The 23080-nt window shown below is 41.4% G+C and overlaps 1 protein-coding gene across 3 annotated transcripts in view; it reads right to left on the bottom strand.

The window, feature by feature from the left end:
- il1rapl1a (interleukin 1 receptor accessory protein-like 1a) overlaps positions 1-23080 on the bottom strand; it is a 211702-nt gene that overhangs the window by 47825 nt on the left and 140797 nt on the right. For all 3 annotated transcript variants that reach the window (XM_088315637.1, XM_088315638.1, XM_088315639.1), the window contains exon 6: positions 5925-5999. In XM_088315637.1, coding sequence (XP_088171763.1) covers positions 5925-5999 — 75 coding nt within the window. The remainder of the gene's footprint in view (positions 1-5924; positions 6000-23080) is intronic.

Genomic DNA, 23080 nt, shown 5'->3' with positions numbered 1-23080 from the left:
TGCCAAAACGCAGATCACGAACACCTCCGTGAATGCGAGTGAGCTGAATGGAAAGCCGTCACATATAAAGCGAATTGTTCTTATTAAATTAGATGGCCGTTACCATGGAAAGGTACACATGAAGACTGATATTTATTTATTTAATTTGAGCAGAGAGTATTTAACCTGAGGCATGTTCCACCTTCTTTGTGCAGTCTGACAGACGGACAGAGCTGGAGCGCCTTTGCTGTGTGTACCGGTAGGGGTATTAAAACATTCACTTGTGCTATGCGACCGGGTGGAATTTTTACCAGCACATAGTGAAAAAAGAAAATGGAAGAATTTGCGACCATAATGGTCACAATGTTGAGCCCTGGCCTTATGTTTGAAGATGGTGTTCATTATGGACAATCCATGACGAGCACAGAAGTCCATTAAAACAATCCTGCTCGGGTTCTGACGGGGAGGGCCGTTCCAGTTTGATGATGGAAACGCTTTGAACTAATTACTTCTAATTCTATTATTTTCTAAGGGACAAATTGAAGGTCAGGTTGTCTTTGACTTTCCATTATATGCGAAATGACAAGAGAGTGAAACTGATGTGCTGCCAAAAAAAAAAAAAATGATTGAGATGGTCTACCAGATATATGGGAGAAGTGGACCAAAGAATGTGTGTGTATGTGGGCAGATAGAGAGCATAAAAGTGACAAGAGGCAATTCGGAGACGTGACTGTGGGATGACCCCCGTGTAACTCTGCAGAGCAATGTCCATTTCAATTTCACCTACTCGCCGGGGCTAGGTGACATGTCACAGCTGTGCTCAGTACACAACACTGTCACACTATCGAAGAGGGGACAAGAGGGCCGGGAAAAGGTTGGACGGTGAACTGTGGGAGAACTGAGGATGGAAGATGGCGGTCTGCAAATTCAACGCTCTTTGAGAAGCCATCTGATCTTTGGTGCAATGTTCTGCGGAGGTTTCTGTACGAGCTGATGAGGATGAGCACTGTATGAAGAGATTTGCGTGGGAAGAATTTTGCGAATTTCCAATGAATGTAGAGGACATCGACAGCTCAAGATAAGTGCATTTCATGTCAGCAACATTATCATTTCCTACTCAGTGGCGGTCCGATGGGACTCTTTCCTGTCAATGATTCGTGAGCCCCACCTGAAGTGAACAAAAATTATAAAAAATATTTTTGCTTTTGTATTATTTGGTCTTATACATGCGTTCCAGTTTCTTCTAGGAACCCTGAGGAATATGATATGACCAACCAGCCTTACACTCAGATGTTGTCCTGCCATTGATAGAACCTCGAAAGATGGAAAATTGACAGGTGGATTTGCCCCCTGCATCCCTCACTTCATATCAGCGCTGTTGAAAGAGAACAACCTCACAAGAAAAAGGTGGAAAATGAAGGCTTTTACATATAAAGTAAAGCATGTTCTATCTAATACACACCAGTTTCAGAACTGCTTCAAGTACAAAAAAATACAAGTGCCGAATTCCTTTCAGTGAATGGAGACATAAGCAAATACATACAGTTACCATTTATGTGTCTTATTTACTGTTTTTCTAATTTCACAGCAGGGCCCAAACGAGCAATAAATGGTGAATCCGAACAAGCTGAATTGCAATTTAAAAATGTTTATTAAGGATATTAGTGTTGCTTGGAAATCGCTTTGGAAAACTTGGAACAGGAAAACAGTCAACACATTGCACATTGGAGTGTGGGAATGAGTGCCAAGGTTGACATAAACATTAACCTTCCTGTGCTCACAGCCAATCCGTAGATTTGCTCCGATCTATTTTGGCTACACAAGCAAATCTGCTAATTGCTGCCTGATTGAAATGAAAAATGTGCGTCCTCGGCACTGGCTTTCCGACAAGACGCTCGCAGCATTGTGGGTGTGACTAAGATGGAGATGATAAAGATAGATGGGAGCAACGCGAGGGAAATCAGCCATCTTGCGAGTTGCAGTGCTCCTGCAGATGGCTAACACATAAGCGCAGAGATGTTTGTCGCCTCTCAGTTGTGTCCCGCTCTGTGAAATAATGGAGTTTCATGACTTTCCACTCCAATGCGTCCATCTGTTTGCTTTGGGGGACAGTGAAGTCCTCAATCAGTTACAATTATCACACAGTTTGCGACGACTGCGCCGCGAGCGTGTATGACCCAAGCAGTGCTGAGACTCACGCTAAAATCAGCGTGTATGAGTCGAATCCCTCTCGAGAGCCAATGACAAAGCATCCAACTGGAAGTAACAGTGAAACCTCAACTCTCGAATGCCTCAACCAACGCTTAGAACATTTAATTTTTGGGGAGAATATGCCAAGTCATAACCACGGTCACAATACTCGATGTCATCTTAAGATGCCAGTCTGCCTGCGCACCCAAGTGGGCTGCACACAGAGACTGGACGGAAATGATATTAATTAACATCAATCTGAAATTTGTTGTCTTTTTTTTTTTTTTTAAATAGTGCACCTGGTTGTGTCTCTGTACACTCGTTTCGGTCACGTGCTACTAAAAAGTAAGCCCTCCGGCTAACAATTCTGAATAAAACAACAAATGCCTTTAGAGAGCGCCTTCAAAAAGAGGAAAAGGCCAAATGATGAAATAAAAGTAGAAGAGACTACAACCCCCCACCTAAAGAAAAAAGCTGCACCAGAGAGACAATATCAGCAGTCCTACTCAAAATCCAGGTTTTTGTCTTGTGGTGATTGTCATGCACCAAGCCCGCTCTGCATAATATGTGGTGACAGGCTCCTAAGTGAGACAATGAAGCCTTCAGAATTGCCAAACAAGAACTGAATATCTTACTTGTATTTGCAAAATTCTAATTTTGGCAAGTGGGGATTTCTGAAATGACGCTGACACGAAAAAAAATACAAAGTAAGATGGACATACAGCATGTAACAAAATCCAATACTTATTGTGTGATAATACATTGTTTGACTTATTTTACAAATTTTGCGACTGGACTCTGGAACAAATTATTCCAAATCTAATGATTCACATTTCCTTCCTCTCTCTTCATTTATGTTAGTTATGATAAGTAGTAGGTTTCCATAATCCATGAGACTGATGCCTCATACTAAAAAGTGCCTTTTCTCATTTTTGACCATTCTTGGTCACGCTAGTTAGATTAGTCGTCCATCACCTTGCAATACATCTCAACGCTCAATTGCGATGACATTGTCTAAAGCCAGCTAGTAGCGATCGGGCCTTTTTTTGAGAATGGCAATGACTGCAGCAACATACAAGATGAAAATGGCTTTCCGTGTTTCCTGACAGGGTTGCCTATTCATCTTCCTGTGCGCTGCACACGTTTTACTGCCCATCCAAGAGATCCCATCACCTTCCCACTTCATCTCCCTCCATGTCCAACTTAAAAATCCTCGAGGGCTGGCCTCCATCAGTGTGCATTCTGGCCACCGTAAATCTGCCGCAGCACCTCCATAAAGCTGCCCGGAGCGTGACTCGACAAATATTAAGGAAGTGGGGATGAAATAAACAAAAAATAAATACGAGCGCGTGAGACAACTTGCATGCAGACAAAGAGCTTCGCTGTCAAGTATTTACGTGGTGTGGGACACACCGCAGGGAGTCGGAGGGGGATCAGTGTATGATTTTTTCTGCTGGATTTAACCAAAATAGCCCCCAGTGATGTCATCAGTGAGATTTGGGGTTCAGAATAAGAAGCGGCTCCACTTGACTTGACTTATGAAAAGAGCAGGCACACTACTTTGCGCACCTATCATGTCAGTCTATCAGAAGACACATTACGCAAATATTAAAAAGAAATTCCACCATGCAGCATGTGAATTCACCGAGCACTGTCTGACTATGTCAGGTCATCTGATTCTGGAATAAGGATCGCAGAACTTTGCAATTCCATCAAGCGGGACTTCCATCACTTGACTCCAGATGGCCGTGGACTAAAAACAAAAGTGTAATGGGACAGTCAGAGGAGTTCAAGTACCTCTTGGTGGAACTTTGCTGCCGCATTGCTCACGTCTATTGTTCTCATTCTCTCTCTCGGAGCCTCCAAGGCCAGCACGGGATGCTAAATCACCCCGAACAGACGCAGACAAGGACAAGCTAGAACCAAACTGCTGCCAGGACTGCGGCCAAAAGCCCGGCACTGACCGATGGCCGACCATTTGTACTGTTGCGCACACAAAAATACACAGCTGAGCGCACACACGGCGCACTGGATCAGGTGCAGAAACCCAATGTAGGGGTGGTTATCATGTACATTCGCCCCACTGTTATGTCACCGTGAGGCAAAAGTGATAAAAAAAAAAAAGAAAACAAAATAAAAACCAGCTTGCTCAGAGAGACATCTTTCAAACACAGACAGATAACTAAAGATCTACATGGTTGTGTCATTTCACACTCCAGAGAGCCAACTACGGTATTTGCATACAAGCCATTAATAAAGTCAATTTTCCATCTGTCCCCTGTATCATTTTGCATCACATTAGCGGTTGAGTTCATTTTATACGTGCGTGACGAAGTTAAAATACGAGGACAACTAGCGTAACGTAAAAAAACAAAACAAACAACCGTGTTTGACAGTTGCTTTCTGCAACAACATATTTCCACAGCATCTCCGTGCAAACAATACAAACAGCAGAAGGGCCCCGGCATTGTGCAACCTGTTCATGTATGGCTGTGCTGACATGCGAGGCGGAGCTTGTCAGTTTATCAACGGCATCAATTTTTCACTCTTGATCAGCCAACTGTGCACCCGGCTACCTGCTCTGCGTTGGCGGCGTGAGGTGGGAGACAAAAAGCTTAACTCGCTGTGAATCATTGCGCTGTCTTTGTCTAGACCCCCACCCTCCCTATCTGCCACTCATCGGCTTTCCAGACCTCTCCATCTCTTGTGATGAGTCTCGCCATGACAGACACCATCACCAACGAGGCTCGCACCATGTGCCGGGCAGCATGGGCTCATGTTTTGACCCCCGAATCAAGAAGAAGACAAACAACGGCGATTGGCAGCGGCCGCCTCTCCATGTGGCAAACTGGCGTACTTAACCACGTGCCATAGGGGCTCACCATTGTTGACAAAATAGCCCAGGGGGTCATGGCACTCATCGCATCAGAGATGGGGAGTTCTTTAAATTGCTATTTTTTTTAACCAATTGCGAAATTAATTGATTCGTATATCATGTTCTGCATGTTCTCCCCTTGCCAGTGTGGGTTTTCTCCGGGTATTCAGTTTACTTCCACATTCCAAAGCCATGCCTAAACATACATCCTGTTTGGGGCATTTGATGACTTTTTAGGTGCTGTCTGGCCTCATGGTATGGAAGTGCAAACAAAAGGATCAAGAGGAGCGTTCAACGTCATTTTCAAAAGAACCAAGATTTTTATTGATCATTTACGGATCAAACACCTGCTGTGAAATTTGACCTTTACGTCCTTGTTAAAGAAAAGCAAGTTCTCCAAAGGTTCTGAAACAGTGGGTCAAAAGTTTAGTATGTCAAATTAATTTGATGTGTAAATGTTACACAATATTGCATTTCAATTCTTCCTAAAGTTTCCCCAAAAGGCATATTTCATTAAATTTTGTCACTGATTGATATCCACTAATCAGAATAATACCTGAAGTGCTATCACAGCCGAAGTTGCATTTGTCTTCCTTTGACGGAAATAAGTGACCGTGCCTCTGCGAGTTGCAGCCCAGAACTACACTCTATTTGGCCCCACTTGCTTAACAACAACAACAACAACAACATCAACAATCAATTTCACACTGCATGAGCGAGCAATTGTAACGCCTATCCCTAGAAAACATCGGCGCACTTCTTTTACAATCAAATACAGATGTCACCCATCATCGACAAGTATGTTGGAGAGGATTTATGAAGTCTGTTGGGTGTCACGTGAGAGCGGCACGGATACTAATACCAGTGGAACAAATCTTACCTAGCTGCAGCTCCATGCTGCTAATCTTGTTTTCCAAGGGGAACAGGATCTTGGGCGGCTTGTCGGTCAAAGGGGCTGAAAAGTACAGGAGACATGTTTTAACATCATGAAGGGGAAAAAAAAAATGGAAAGAAAATGGAAAATCGTTTTCACAGGATTTGTATTCAACATTTGTCCTGCCGACATTTGCAAGGGCTTTCCAATTGATCTTATCAGCTCTTTTTCATTTTCTATACTTCTTATCATTTTCCGAGCCATGACAAGGCTCTCCCAGTTGACTTTAGGGGAAAAGCAGACCACAGTCTCAGCTGATCACTAGACAATTGCAAGGCAATTTTCAAATGGCATGGCGAGGTGACCAACTGCACTCATATTTTGTTTGCTCTTGTCGGACCGCACCAGAATTCTGTGGAAATTACCAAACCAACTGCAGTGACAAAGATGGTCGACATGCTTTCGTGTTCAAATGCTTGTTCACCTACAGATTTCTGTTTGGTAGATTTTAGGCTTTCAGGCTGAAGGTTTTGGCCAGTGGACGTTTTCAAAACTCTTTAGATGGTTATAACTTGCAGTGTTACTAATTCTGCTTTTTTACAACCTAAAAAAGAAAAAAAAAACTTGGTATATACATGCTTTTAGGCTTAAATTAAAAACTCGCTAAATATAAGAAGAGCAAATTTTTTGGGTCATTTTTGCACAATTACCTTTTCCCTTTGTAGCATCACAAAGTATGCTACATTTTCAAGCTTCTGGAAACAAACTACGGATAGATCATTAAGATGGTTGAGCCTAGTGTCAATTTTCATTTTTTTTTTTTTAAATAGGTTTTACTTTGTACAAAATCCTTTTAAGATGCCCTTGCGAAAAACGCTTCTAATGTGTTGTGCATCTCGCAACAAAATGCAAAAACGGACATCATGGGCCTTGGAAATGATGCTAATAGTGCGAAAGCTCGCCTCAAGAGCGGCTGCATCCTCCGGGAAATGTTGACAACATGGAGCCGTTTCACTGTTGTTCAAAGCAATTGTGTGTTCCGCGAGGAAGGTCGCGCTCTTAAAGGGGCGGGATGTTAAAAGAACACGAAGGGCTTTCGTTGTATCTACAAGACTGAGCAGTTAAGAAGCGAACAAAATGAGGTCACATCTACAATATGTTTAAATGCCGTGTTAGCATCACTTTCCTACTCAGTAGACAGAGCAACATTTTTATTCTGCTATATTGCTTCGAGTACACACACATTTGCACTTTAGCGATAAAAAAGAGAAGCCTGTATTGAATAAAACAGACGACTCCCGGCAGCATACTTTTCAGGCACATCTAATTATGAAGCGGTGGATTTGCAACGGCAGCGTTTTTAGGCCTTTTTTCCTCCCTCCCCAAATAAAGATGCTTCCGCTGAGTGTCCTCACAAGCTCTCTTCTCCGGACTTATTACCAGACCTCTCTAACAAGCCCTTTGAAAACTCAGCTCTTTTAGGAAGAAGTCGACAAAGCAGTGTTTGGGAAAAAAAAAATGACAACACATGGTCTGTAGGCGGAGAAAATGATCAGTTAAAGACTTTTCCGTGCATCTGGATAAAACAAAAAAATCATTTTTTTTTTTTTTTGCACGTTGGTTTGTAAATAACGACCGTGGAGTCAGGTGACGTAAACGAGAGGGGCGACCAAAGGCTCTTTAGCACAACTCTTTGCACCGTTAATAGGTAATCAGACAGTATAAAGATACAGTTTTAATGACACATCAAAGCGGTTTACATCATTACGCAACGTGTTATCCTACAGCTAATTAATGCGCTGGGCAAACAAATGAGGACAAGCTGTTGAGTGGATAGGAAAGGGGGAGGGCGAGTGACCGCTTCAGTAAATAGATGCTATCATGCACAATTGTCAACAAAATAATCTCAAGATATTTATCTGGCATAATAGTTGGTTAGTCGATGTCAAAGTGATTGTTGGTTAATCACATTTTGAAGCAATTCAATAAGAATTGTCTGCAACAACGAGAGTTGTTGATTTAGTCTCAATTATTTTGTTTTATGATCAGGAATGGGTATGATGATTGATTAATGGAGGTGTGAAATTGTTGATGAATTGCAATCGAAGCAATTGAAGGCTTACTGCGCTTAAAGCGGAGTGCATACACTTGTCCTCGTCAACCTGTGAAAATATAAAAGAGTTCTGCGTAATATTTTAGATTGAACGTGAGCTCATATAAACCATGATCACCTCCATAAAATAAAAATAAAAATGTGCCAGTCGCCTCTCCACTTACACAGGCTGACGCGATCAAGAGCATGAATACCCGCACAAACACGGGTGGCAACTGGTTGGAGTATTTGGTCATTTAGCTACGTTCAACTTTTGTTAAGCCTCAAGAGAGTCTCTTTCTCCAACTGGCTGTCAAACTGCTCCCTGCATAGCGTGAAGTACAGCTCCAAGCGGTCTTAATGGAGCTGTGGCTCTCAGAGGAGCCAAAACTATAAAAAGATCTGCTTTGCCATTACAATCAAATGAACTCATTCCCTTTTTATAGCTGCTCATCTTCCCCTTTTAATTATTATAAACAAAGCCAGGATTTCTTATTGAAACATTGACAAATCCGAGCTTCACACCCAAAACAGTGTGAACATTTTAAATTGTTTGTGTTCCCTTTTCAAACACGATATAACAATATATTGAGCGACTTTCATGAGCAAAAAAAATAACTTTGTTTCTTGCTTGTTAAAGCAGTTAATGTGAAAAAGTACATGGGATGGCGTTTTTATATTTTTTGTATTTACAAGAAGTGTTGCACTGTTTTTGTTGCATATACCTGCAATTTTCAGTGCTTTAAATTTGTTTTATAAATTGTGATAATATCATCATTTGGGGTCATTTTGATCACGATAATGATGGGAATTGTCCATGCAATTTCATTTTCAAATTCACTTCCAATTACCTATTCAAATACTTGTATATGTAGTGGCAGTAATAACCGAGTTTTCCTTGCTGCGAACGAAGCAGAATGTAATTCGCACAAGGTGACACAAACTATCTCTGCGACATCTTAAACACAGTGACTATGGTGCTGATTGCGATCCTATCGGGATGAAGGAAGTTGGCATAAATGGAGCGATAAATGAGGTAGTCACTGCTATGAAAACTGTTGAAAAAAAGGTCTTTATGGGGATTTTTAATCACAAACCCTGAGATATGGCACTGTGGGTTGTCTTTAAATGCAATGTACAGTAGCTCCGTGTGTGCAGGCATCCATGTAGGTATGCTAAAAACAGAGCAGGACTCTGTAACTATAAACGGTATGATCAATCATCCACAATTCCATTAGCGCGCAGTGGCGGAAAAGTGCTGTGGACTTTCTGGCTGAATTTTTCTGAATGGCCGACGAGAGGAAAACTGCAAATTAATGAAAGCATGTAGAGTTTTAGATTTTCCCGCACATTAGATTTGCATTAGGGTCAACTTTTTGCTTTGGCAGGGTTAAATCGGGAGTGGTCAACCTAAAACCTGTGAAGACCTGTGCTGAAACCTTGCAAATAAACAAAATAAACTAAATTACGATAAAATGAAATGACAAAGCAATGAGGGAAAAGTGACCAATGTAAATTCAAACACACTAATATCAGTGTATAAAACCCCGGTCAAAAAATGAAAACAGATAAAACACACAAACGGAAACAGAGTAAAAACACACAAACAAAATGACACCAAATTAATTTTACAAATGGGAGTTCTGCTGAGACAGAAATTAGAGTTCTAATTTGGGTCAGTCAGTGAAAGTGATGTGCGAAGGGGGTTTAACAGTCAGTTGCCGTGTGGGATGAGGCTACTGCAGAAGCTGGTGGTTCTGCACAGGATATTGCAGAACCTCTTGCCAGAGGCCAGCAGGTTGAACAGTCCATGGAGTGGGAGTGTTGGATCCCTTGTGATCACTGTGCTCTGGCCATAAAATGTTTGTCAGCAATATGCTTCAAGGGAGAGTTTGCAGTTTTGAAACTGCAAGCAAGATTTGAATGTCGTCTCACTTGAGTAAACGCACATACCCCACCAATGTGTTTCTGACTAAAGCCACGCCCCTCACTATCGTGAACTTGCACAAAACATGATATTAGCCATGGCTGCTGCATTCCTAGTATGAGTTATTCATGTTTCTGGCATGGCACATGCCACATCTCTACACAGAAGCGGGTGAGCCTCAAAGATGGTAATTTCACAGATGAACACAGGTCGTCAGATCTGCGAGAGGGAGGGCTGCGTCCATTTGAGAGTGATAAAAGCCAAGTTCAATCATGGCCATTCAAAGTGGCTTCTTTCATTCCCTTTCAATGTGGCACATATTTCTGAATGAAACACTCCCGACATCCACCACACATGTCCGTGGAACGCAGACATTCACCAAAATCGCGTTAGACCAGGTGCGCCAGTATTTACACATGGTCTGAGCAGGTGTAAGTTGACTTTCGGCCACCAAATTGTCACTCTACTGAGGACATCTCTAAGGATACGGGGAAGAAAAGTCCCAAATATTTCTCAGTGGTGCTCATCACTGTCAGGAGAGCTTTTCGGTCAATGGATTTGCATCCAGTATATCAAACAGAAATGCATCTGGTCAGCACCGTATTGATGTTTTTTTATTTATTTATTTTTTTTTTTAAGTGGTGAGGTGTGAAGTTGGAGGTGTGCTTTTCTCAGCCAATGCAAGTGTAGTCACTATTGTCCTTTCTTCACAACGGCAGCGGTTTTCTCTGAAGTGCAACTCAAGAACTTCAGGCTGCTAACTGTCACCACAGCTGTGTGTAATGTGGTGTGATGTGTAAAATTGTCCTTCTGAAGTCCACAATCCTCTCTTTTATCTTGTTGACAATGAGGACCAGGCTGTTAAAGCCGCGCCACTCCACGGTGTCTGCATACTTAAAAATGTACTTTACACTGGTTCTGGCTCGACAGCCATGGGATATCAGGGTAACGGGCTCAACAAGCATCCCTGAGGTCATGATTGAGATTTTTTTTCTTTACTCGCACATAATGCAACTCTTTACAGGGTGATGGAGCCGCTTTGTCATGGATTCTTCGCCACATTTATCTGGTGTTTGTGGGTTCACAGGAAAAAACTTGGAAGTTCTGGGCTGTGGGTTCTTTTTCAACCCTGATGGCTCGGTTCAGATTAGCTCGAGATGACCTGAATGAAATGAATCTGTTTTTGTCCAGGTTCCGTTTTTGTCTTGTCCATGTCATGTTTATGTTTTGCTTTGTCCAGCTGGATGTCCCGCGCTTCGTTCCGGGTCATGTCGTCACTGGCTGGAGAGACGCACCCACCAGCCACGGACCTGTAACTCGTCACGCTTATGATTACGGACTACTTAAGGCGTCGGATTATTCCTATTGCTCATGCTCCCCGTTGCGAATTGCTAAACGTCTTGTTTTTTCTTCCCGTGATTTATGTTGGTTGTTCATCCGTAAGTAATTTCCTTGTTTATAGTTATTTATCTCGCTTGTGCTTTTCTCGTGAATTGGGATTCCTTGTCCTTCTGAGTCAAGCGATTTTTGTTCCATTTTTGCTCCTTGCCTTTTGGCAAGCATTTTTTGTTCGGATCGTTATTTTCCTGGTGTGCTTTCCACTAGCGTCATTTGTTGCGCCTGATTTAATTATATTGTAAAATAAATATTGTTGTGGAATTGATTTTATGTGTCAGCGTTTTAAAGGATCCTGATCTTTTCCAGTTATTCTGGAAAAAACTAACAGTTTTATATATTGGCACGCTTTTCTTTACAGGCTGTCAGGCAGAGAGAAGCTCTCCCAGGAGCGAGCATACCAATGGACACGGGTGCGTCGGGCATAATACTTATGCAGTCACAGTGCAGCTGACGTTCACAGCCTCACAGGGCTGTGTGGTCCTTTACTAGGAAATTGCTCCTCTTGCCTCTTTTCAATCAGCATTGAGCCAAAGATCCTGTGAAGGCTGCTAAACTCCACTGGAGAAGCGTCATTCCGCCTCAACAGGCAGCCACAATTGTGGCCAGTTACTCCTGTCAGCTACTTCTACTACGCGACTGGTGATGTCATTGGCAAAAATAACCCCAGAGTATATAGAAAGCCACATGCAACTTTTCCGGCCAATTTTGTAGAGTGGGGAAAATTCAGTTACTGTCCTTACATTTGCACAAGTAGATTTTTTTTCAGGTTTCTGTACTTTGACTATAGTTTTACTCTCTACCTATTTGTACTTTTACTCCTTACTTTGTCAAAATACATGCGCTAAACTTTCCAACTAGCATGGATGACAACATGATGAAAAAAGATGTAAATGGAGAGGGTTAAGGTCAACGGCAATTTCACAAAAAGTCAGCATCAATTAAGTGTCATCTTAAGTCAGGCTTCAATAGGGCGCAAAAAGCAAATCACCCCCCGCTCCCCCCCCCCCCCCCCCCCACACACACACACATTATGCATCCATTATGCAGTGTTTCTCATTGAAAAGGCAGCCACGGTGAGTCTTAATGAGTTTATTTACACACTCTGCTAGGATTATATTTAAGGCAGGTTGATGGAATGCAGTAAGTGCGCGCAATAAGAGGTACAATTAAGCAGTCGGCAGATGTGAGGAGGGTTTGAAATTAACACACAGCCGGCAGTTTTGCAGAACAATGGGACGCTTAAATGGAGCACTCAAGTAATTCATCCTGATATTAAATGGCCATTTTACATGGGGGTGGGGGGGGGAACTAGTGGCCGGCACCAACTACGACAACAAGCTCTCATTCTTAGCGACGTCAGATGTGCTTTTTTTTTAAATTTTTTTTTTTAAATCTTTTTCAATGGCAATCAATCAAATGCTCAAAACCTGGCAATGTGATTTAATTTTTAGGAAGCTACTCGATCTCGTTGTTGGGGTCACTTGCTGTTAAACAGAATTTGTGCAACACAATCATTTCTCCTCCAAAGCCAGATAAAATGGTAATGGAAATTGCTATAATCATAACGCAGTTTTTTGCCAGCTGTCCCAGAAAGGAAAGGAAAAAATGTTTTTTTATAAAGAACATTTATGATGGGAATCACTGATATGTGTAATTATGCATTTGCAGGCCAGCCTGGTCCCTGTCCACCTGCCGTTGTGCACAATTTGTCAACCGATTCAGCCCATTCTTCTATCAAAATGTTCCCCATCTCAAAAATGCGTACTTTTTTAAACCACATTTTATGTGAAAATTTTCCCTTAAGAATAGATTTATGAAAAATGATCCATAAGAATAGATTAGAAATGTACCTCTATCCTATAATTATATTTTTTTCCCTAATATTTTTACATTGATTTTAGATGGCACCCAGGATATTTCAGTAAAGGAAAACAATGGTAAAAAAAACCTAAAACTAAGATAAAATATTGAAAAACAAAAACTAATAGGAGATGCCCATTTTGCATTGCAAAGAATGCAAATTAACTAACATTATATATGCCACCTGGAGTGATTGCAACCAAGTATAGTATTCCCTTTTGCCTCAATTACTTCAAGATGAGATCATAATCAACAATCAATTCCAAACAAGTTACAAAAATCTTGATGATCATCGAGGCACTTATTAATAATTATTATGGCCATCCCTACTCGCAATGACAAAAACGTTACTGTAGTTAAACTACTGTGAAAAATGAAAGGACAGCAACAGTGGGATTGATTTGAATGAAACAAGTAATTACACGCACAAAGCCGGCATAGTAGCATACGAAATGGTTCTCTCGGCTCATTTGACACGCACAAATGCAGGCATCAGGCATCTTTGTGGGGGTTTGTGGGGGATCACAATACACATGAGGTGATAAAGTTACACCATTCCAGCCTTATAGTTGCATAGACGGTCATATATATATATATATATATATATATATATATATATATATGAATAATGTGAACGCTATATCAATATCGTATAAAATATTATAGCATTCAGCCCTACAACAAAGATAGTAGACTGCACCACAAGAGGGAAATGCGTTCAAACATTCTGAAGTATACTTGTGTGACCGTGTGTGTGTCTGAGTGTGCGTATTCATGCATGTAAATGTAATGTAATTTGGGAGTGGCGAAGAGCATGGAGAGGGAGACAAGAGTAGCAAGGTGTGAGGAAAAAAGCATCCACTCCACGTTCGTGGTTTGCTTGTGAAGGTGCATGAAAAGGAGCTCGTACGTGGGCAATGCTTGTGATGTTCAAGCGCGTTGGAGTCAATTGGAGGGTGTTATGGGATTTATGGCAAGCTTCCTGAAGGTTGCTTGGTTATGTGAAAAGAAAGGGGAAAAAATAGGGAGTACCTAAACACAAGAGAGAATAATAAGCCAGCGGACAACCAATACACAAGCCAACAATGGCCCTTGCGCCTCACTTTGAAGTGGTGCGCTTCCTTTTAGCGACCCTCAAAAAAAAATGAAGATGATACTAAATGCATTTATTAGGGAAGAGGGAAGTTTAGGCTTCCCTGCTCAAGCTGCTGCCCCCACGACCCGATCTCAGATCAGTGGAAACAACGGAAGCATTGAATGGATAAAAAAAAAAAAAAAACATTCTGTAGCTCACAAGCAAGCTAACATGCGACGATGAAAAAGATGGTAAGAAAGATGAGTGGCAAACGACTGAACACGGAGAGGAGAGATGTATCTTCAAGAGGAGATCCGTGCCAAGTACACATTGTTGCTTGTCGTCTGTGGACATTCAATGCTGCTGTTGCCTTGGAAACGCTTTGATAGATGGGCCATATTTTTCACCTGTCTCTAGATATTAGTATTCTCTGCTCTTATTCGGCTCAGTTGTGTCCCCTTGTCTGCCCCTCGTAGCGTTTGATCTCACTTCATCTCAAAGAATACCTTATTTTTTTCCCCTCGTTTTGCACTCACCCAAAAAGCACTGCCGGCTAACTTTTCACCCCTTTGTCCCTCTCCCCCCTCAGTAAACTTTGCTACTTCTTTTCTTAGCTTTTCTGCCTCTACACTCCAATCACGTTGTACTTTTACTTGGCCTTTATATGCGTGCGTCTTTCCAGGACGGTATTGCTGTGAACTTCTTCAAAAGGTTGCAAACGCCGTCCTTCCATTAAAGGCTCGGAGTGCACGTTATCAATAATGTACGGTGAAGTATTAACCATACTGACATCACGCATGCTCACGTTTCCCATCACATACACGAAGATTTCCCATCGCTTAAGCATATGCATGAAGACTGGATTCTCATTGCAGTTGGAAGTAACCAATTTCATAATAGTTTATTTTGAAGTGATCCATTTCAAAACACATCACATTCAATTGACTAAATACATTCAATTGATTGAAACAACAAACATTTGAACGGTATAATTTTCTTAGCCTGGCGGTTTAAAGTCACATAACCTCCGCATTATTTCACTGGCCATGATCTGTCGTAAATGTCTGTTCCCCTCTGATGTTGCATTTTTAAACATCGCTCTTACTCAGTAGTGTAGTTTTTTACAGTGGGGTTTCTGACTATCCATCTCAACTGCATTGGCAGATACCCGGGTCCTCGATTTACAATGGACTTTCGCTCCTGTGGCTACAACGTAACACCAAGAAAAAAATAAAAATCTAATGAAAAACTATCTGAGCTGCCAACCTATAAATGAAACTAAAGTGAATTATGAGTACTAATGCAGTCACGGCTTACCTTATTAAATAAAGGCATTATAATTTCGCTAATACTGATATACTTAAATCAATGTCAAACTTATGATATATATTTATTTAAAATTGACATTTGACAAGGATGACAGTGAAGACACAGCTGCTGTATAGTGTTGAGGCAATTGTTATTCTATGTGGAATAAAACTTTCGTTAACACACCGTTTTCGTTTGAGCATAATAACCTGACCATGAAGCTCCATGTTGTGTCACTGCCCTTGTTCCTCACAGATGACGAATCTATTAAGGTTAGCGGCGATCGGTGTGGGCATTAAATTGTTCGCTTTCGGCTGACGTCGGACTGCTCCGCTACATTCACTGCGCATGCGTTAGCACTTCACTAATGGAGTCGACTGGCGACCGGCGCGTCTGAACATGCAAAGGAAGGCCGGAGATGAGATCCAAACACCGCACCTCAAATTATGCACTATGTTTGATAAAATATGTTGTTTTCATTTACAAGTCTCCTGATTGTTTGTGACTATTTGCAAATTCAGCATACATTTCCCAAAGAAAATATGTTAATATTGTCTTTTTTAAGGATAATCAAATAGATGAGGTTTTAATTAAGGATCTGCAGACATCTGTTATAAAAGCAATATTATTAAATGTAGCATGTCGCATTTTAAATCCCGTCTAAACAGTGATGGACTGACAATCTCGGCCATTTCTGCTGAGCTCTTCACGTCAACTCCTCAATTAGCACACGTGTGCGGGGCTTTTGTGGTCATGCAATAGAGGAGGGAGAATCAATACGGAACACATGTAAAACAAGAGTGAAAGGGCCATAAAAATGTGTCCGCGGGCAATGATGGAGAATAAGCTCTCTGATTATCAGTTGCAGATCTATTGAAGTGGGCTTTTCAGAGGGATATCCATTGTGTCTCAGAGCAGGAGGATACGTCAAGGGGGTGAGCAAAAGCAGGTGGATCCACAGGATTAACACAGTCCTGGCACATTATTTGGAGATTTTGACTGAAAATCCAAAAAGGGACTCCTTTTCAGACAAACTCTCCTCAAGTGCCCGTCCACAAATTGGGCCAACGGTGTCAACATGCCACCCAAGGTGACTGACCTCGCATAGATTTTCATGTTTACATGAAATAAGTGAGGACCAAACAGAGCGACGTCCTGCAGAGGCTCACCTCAATGCCATCTGCTTCACTGGGTCGACATGATACGCTCTATAATGCACCTAATCCTTCACCCCCCCCACCCCACCTCACATCTGATCGTAACAGCAAAAACTATGAGACAAAATTATCTCTAAATATGAAACCTGACAATGAGATGTTTTAATGAATTCTTTCCCCATTTCTTCAAACTCAGGTCCTCAAGAGGTCGGAAACTTGAGGGTTCTATGCAGGGTCTGTTGCAGCGGTGGCAAGTAAAGCACGATTCTGGATTTAATTTTTTCAACTGTATAACCTACCGAAGCACAAAGATTCTCAGATTAATTCAAGTGTGGAGTCTTACCGCATGACGGAAACAACTTTTCTCGCGATGATTTTACGTTTTTTGGGGACAATACCTTTAATGCAATTAGCATTCCGGTAGACTCTAACATGGTTGCTCCACAATGTTGTGTACGCCCATGTTAATGTTCTTTGGGGTTATGACTTTAGTGTCGCTCAAAACGCCTCTGTTCTTGGGAATATCATAAATATTATAGTCCTGTTTTATATATATCTCCATCCATCCATCCATCCATTATATCTTTACCGCTTCTCCTCACTAGGGTCGCTGGGGGTGCTGGAGCCTATCCCAGCTATCTTAGGGCAGTAGGCGGGGGACACCCTGAACTGGTTGCCAGCCAATCGCAGGGCATACAGAGACGAACAACCATCCGCGCTCATACTCATACCTAGGGGCGATTTTAAAGTTCAATCGACCTGCCGTGCATGTTTTTGGAATGTGGGAGGAAACCGGAGTACCCGGAGGAAACCCACGCAGGCACGGGGAGAACATGCAAACTCCACACAAGAAGGCCGGAGCCGGAATCGAACCCACGCCCGCTGATGTCTCTCACTGTGAGGCCATCATGCTAACCAGTCGGGTCACCGTGCCGCATACATTTATTTATTTTTTTAAGCAATGTCGGTTGTATTATTTAGTCAGCTGTAGAGAGTACCTGGCGCCTATTGCGGCAAGGTGTTTATTGGGAAAGAAGATTTTATTTGTACAAATGCCTTTTTAAATAATTTACTGTAAATTATTTAAAACTTTATTTCCTCTGAGAGTGGTCACAGATTACTCATATGAAAGCACAAACTGATGTTTAACGAAAAAAGGCATTTGATATGGGCATTGGGCAGTTGTTTTAATTAGGACCCTATTTTCTCCTATAGTGTGTGTTTACCTAATCAAGCTTTTTCATTTTACATATCATCACGGCTCTTTGGGGAAAAAAAACTATTTTTTTTTGTTTAGTTTTCACATTAATGGGATGCCTGCAACGTGGAAACCCCATTAACTTAAATTTTAAAACAATGAAATTAAATAACGTACACAGAGCAGCAATGGCCTACAATATATAGGGGAGGCATTTATTACTTACTGATGCAAAAATGTCCGCATTTGAATATATTATTCTAACTTTAACATTCAAACAAATTTCCACATCTGCATTTATTAGACAATCTCATTTATTTGCTTTATGCATTAACTGTAATTAGAGTAAACACCTTTCTCAAATAGAAATCCCTTTTCTAGCGTAATTAATATTTGATGACAACAATTATCTGTATGTTTCTGTTTTTTTTTTTTCCAACGCATTCTAAAAATGTGTTGGCCTTTTCCTTATCTGTCGTTGAGTAAATTAAACACCTCCCCCATAGACCCCCACCCCCCACCCACAACAGTAACATTTCGGCTTTTTAAATGTGATCATGCATGTCATTTTTTTACACTATTTCACTGGCAAAACTACTTGACATCCCTCTTATTTTGTAGTATTACAGCGTGCCGATGGTGCAAGCAATAAGCCAATACATCCAAATGCAGTTTTTGGTGGGTTTGCACAGCTGAGAGAGCATCACACCCTCCTCATATATAACACTCCTGCATCCCTATGTGGACGCCACCGGAGAGCTAATCTCTCCGCTAAATGAGAATCACACACTCGTCCTCACATCCCTTGGCCTGAGTTTATTTAATGTTCCGCCCTTGGAGAAAAAAAGAATTGTGGCGGGGTAGGTAAAAAACAACTCCAGCATTGAGATTACAGCACACAGAAAATAAAAACAATGCCGGGGCTGAGAATTGTTTGTCAGCAGAAGCAATTTCCCCAGCAAACCAAATAATTATGCATTTCCCCCTCAGAGCGGCTTAACTGTTAATTAGCACTCTGCTTTTTTTTTTTTTTTCCACAGGGCGGTCGTAATTTAGATTTTACTCAGGTAGCAACTTAAGGCTGATGTTAGTTGATGAGGACACTGTGAACTGATTTTTGGTGAATTAGAATAGAGACCGCTTGAAAAACAACGGTCCTCCCCTTAGTTGTTGAGTGACTTTAATATATTTCACGGGTTCAGTGTATGTGAAGATGTACAAACACACTTCAGTATGCTTATTTCTCTGAGGTAATGTTCTTGGAAGCAGAGACACTCAGGTACAAAGTGGAAATAGAACACCTGAAAGCCTCTGTTCAAATGTCAGGTTTTTGTTATAACAAATCAGACCAAGGTAAGTCATTTTAAATTCTCTCTGCATCTGGTGAGTATGAGATGTTTTCATTAAAGTTATTATATTGTTATAACATTGATTGTGAACTTATTAACATTTTGGATAAAGGTTTGGTGTTTTTTTTTGTCATACTATATGATGAAGATGGGAGATTGTTGTAATGAACTAAATAACCAGTACTTGCTAGATATTCCTGCATATTTTTCAATGCTGCTTTCAGCATTTGGGCCTTCATTGACAATTGTCTTGTCTTTTTATCAATGTACGATTCTCCAGAACTTTACAGTTGTGCCATATTTTCTTTATTTGATGATGAAAGATATCTTAACTGTTTTCCATGGCATATTTAATGCCTTGAAAAGTCCTTTTTTCTCCCGACTGAGACGTGTAAATATTAAGCTCCATTAAACACTTTGGAGAGCTTTTGATCACTTTTGCCTAATGGTGGACTTCGCTTTGGTTGCTCTGCTTATGCAATGTTGCAAAAAGTTCCATTTCGGGATCTATCGGTAGAGTCACATCGTTTTAGGTTATCTCATTAATTTAAAAGTAAATGTCAGGATAATGTTTCAGGTGGTGCTTGGCCCGACATCCATTATCTGTACCGCTTCTCCTCACTAGGGTCGCGGGGGGTGCTGGTGGAGCCTATCCCAGCTATCTTCGGGCAGTAGGCAGGATACACCCTAAACTGGATGCCAGCCAGTCGCCGGGCACACACAACAGACAAACAACCATCCGCGCTCACACTCATACCAAGGGACAATTTAGAGTGTCCAATCAACCTGCCACACATGTTTTGGGAATGTGGGAGGAAACCCACGCAGGGATGAGGAGAAAATGCAAACTCCACACAGGAAGGCCGGAGCCGGGATCGAACCCACGATGTCCACCGTGCCGCCCCTTGGCCCGACATTCTGTGTTTAAATCTCAACCATCCTTTGTGGAGGTTGGATCTTATCCTTTTATTTTTGCTGCAACGAGCCTCCTACAGCATTCCCAAAATTATTTTAATGAAAGATTTTAAATTACGTTCCAATTAACAGGCCAAGATTAACACTTTACCATAACTGTGACGCAAACTCAGCGGGGGTAGAGTCCAATAGAAAATAGAAAATGAAAGGATGCCACTTTAATGACAATACTGTACGCGATACATTTGAGTAAGCGTAGGTCCCCGGGAAAAAGAAAGCAACGTCACATGCAAAATATTAAGATGAGTGATGGTTTACTATGTTTACGGCCCCGGAAGGGTAAATAGTAACACACGACAAGAGTCCAAAATAAATTCCATTGATCGTACAAAAGCAAACGCACTGCTCCGCTCGTCATCAGTGTGACTGAAGTGATGATCCAAAGCGCCTGTGAGCGACGGCGACTCAAATGAAGCCAGTCACTTTACAAGCTGCCAGGGTGATCGCTGCAAATCATGTGTGTTTGTTTCCCCCTTATTCCCAAAGCCAAACGATGCTCTTCTCTCCCAGCCTTCCAAGACAGATGGAGATCATTAGCTCCTCTCTCGCCGCTTCCCCTGACGCTCTTTCCAATCTGTCACATCTAAACCATACTGCGGGCGCCATTTCTCCCACCTTTGGCCCCCCCCCCTGCCCCTACCCCATTTCTCAAACCTCCCGGACTCGGTGGCACAGTCCGTCCCCGCCGCACAGATTTATATCTCCTGACGCGACCCAGCACAATCTTACAACTTTCACCTCTACTTCATCACTCCTGTCTGAACCAGTTATGGCACTCACTCCCTAGGAGGAGGGATGGATGAGAAACCATCCGTCGGATGTTTCCATGAACATGGAGCCCAGAAAGCACACTACAGACCTCCACCATGGCTGAAACATTCTTATTTGGGTGAGAATGCAATTTCCTTAACTTCTGCTTAAAGCTGTGTTTTAATTGGTCGCCAGGTGCGCCTTCACCTTTTCACCATCAAGGGAGAATGACAGACAAGTAACTGTAATGATCTCTGTTCTCTCAGTGCATATTTGCTAGCATAGTAAAAAGTGAACTGATAAGCCCCTCAGTTGCAGACCAAAAAAGCAGCAATTACTGAGAAACGTAAAAAGTCCCTCACCAAGAGTCTTAACGCTTATTGGAGATTAATTCCCTGCACAGTATAACAGATGTTCCTACATTATGATGAGAAGATGATGATTAGCATTCCATTCCACTTTGACATGTGGCCACTCCTAATAAACAACGCCCCCATTTGTAGCCGTGTAAATAAAAAATTTACAAGTACATCCATGTTCTTGTTCTAGGGAGTTTGGCCAGTCTGCCTCGGTTCTTCAACTTTGTCAACATTTCTCCATAATTGTTATTATTTTATTTTAAATTCAAATAAAGCCCCCAACCCCCCCCAAAAAATAAAACATTTCTTACTCCCTGCAGTTGTGGGAATAAATACCCTGTCTGTTTTATATCGAGATTCTGCAAAACTGCAGCTCCAAATCAGCAGCCGCTTCCCGCCTTTTCCTTTCACGCAGAACCGAGCAAAGGCGGAATCCTGACGCAACTGCATGCGCTTTTTGCATTTATCAACATTTCTCAATCTTTTTTTTTTTTCTCAAATACAACTAAAGGCTTAGCCTGAATACACATCTTTGCTCATCTGCAGTTGAGCTCCTCCTGCACATGACTCAATGATGTCAGAAAAGCCTCAGAGACCCTTCAAAATCGCTACTTCAACTCTGTACTTATCTTCCTGTGCCGACTACACAGAACCTAGAAAGGGAGGGATACTGCAACGTGAACTCCTACAATTAGGTAATTGGATGACAGGTGTGACATACACAATGGTTGTCGAATGGTGACAATTGTTTTTTTTACATAATGGGTTGGCCAGGTGTTGCAGGCTTCCTTTATGTATCATCCTATCTGATAAAGTGCTGATACATCAGGAGGTGAAAAAATGCGGCTCAATTCAGAATTTTACAGGTAGTGCAAAATGGGCTTCAGTCTCATGTATTATTCACTGAGCAAAAGCCTTAACTCACAATGTTACAAAAAGAATAAAGAGTTGCAGGTCTGCAGGAAAAATTTAATTTGTTGAATCGTGCTTCATTAGCGTGTTCAGGGGTCTTACGCAATTATGGAATTTGATTTCAGACATTTCCATGTCTGGAATCGTATGTAAAATGGAAATCATTGCATGTAAAAATATTTATGCTTCCAAAACTTGACTTTTTTTTATGGTGCTCGGAAGTGTAGCTACAATTTGAGAGAACACAGTATTATAGAATAGTTCAGTTAAATACTCGACATCTTTCGGACATCTCAAGTAGCTCAAGTAAAAAATTATGGCCTTTTTTCAAATTAATGACCAGCACTCTTAGCTGTTGGATTATACGAGCAAGCACAGCAACCTGACAGTTAGATTTTCTGATACGTAATCGTGACATACTCCGAGGACAGAAACGAGCAAATTTAAAATCAACAATGACTGATTTAATTTTTTACTTTATTTGGTGATAACAACACAGTTGATGTCTGAGAAAGGTATGACATAGGAATGACACAGTTGCAGAGAAAATCAATAGTTTTAATGTAGTAAAATTTTATATTTTGGCTACAAAATAAAATAATGAATTGTAAGTCTCATCGTTGTGTTCATTGCCAAGTAATGATGAGTCACGAATCCATTACGAATGTCACAATTTATGTGAACGTTTTACAGAGAAGTCTTGAAATTACAGTCTGGGAGGAAAAACATGTAATTTTGAAAACTCAAAGTCATTGTTTTCATTTATAATCATATAAAAGTCAATTGTGAAAATCATGTGATC

The sequence above is a fragment of the Idiotropiscis lumnitzeri genome, chromosome 14, assembly GCF_059441095.1.
Source record: "Idiotropiscis lumnitzeri isolate Australia: NSW breed Sydney's pygmy pipehorse chromosome 14, RoL_Ilum_1.0, whole genome shotgun sequence".
Taxonomy (NCBI): domain Eukaryota; kingdom Metazoa; phylum Chordata; class Actinopteri; order Syngnathiformes; family Syngnathidae; genus Idiotropiscis; species Idiotropiscis lumnitzeri.
This window is presented reverse-complemented; position numbering and strand designations above follow the sequence as displayed.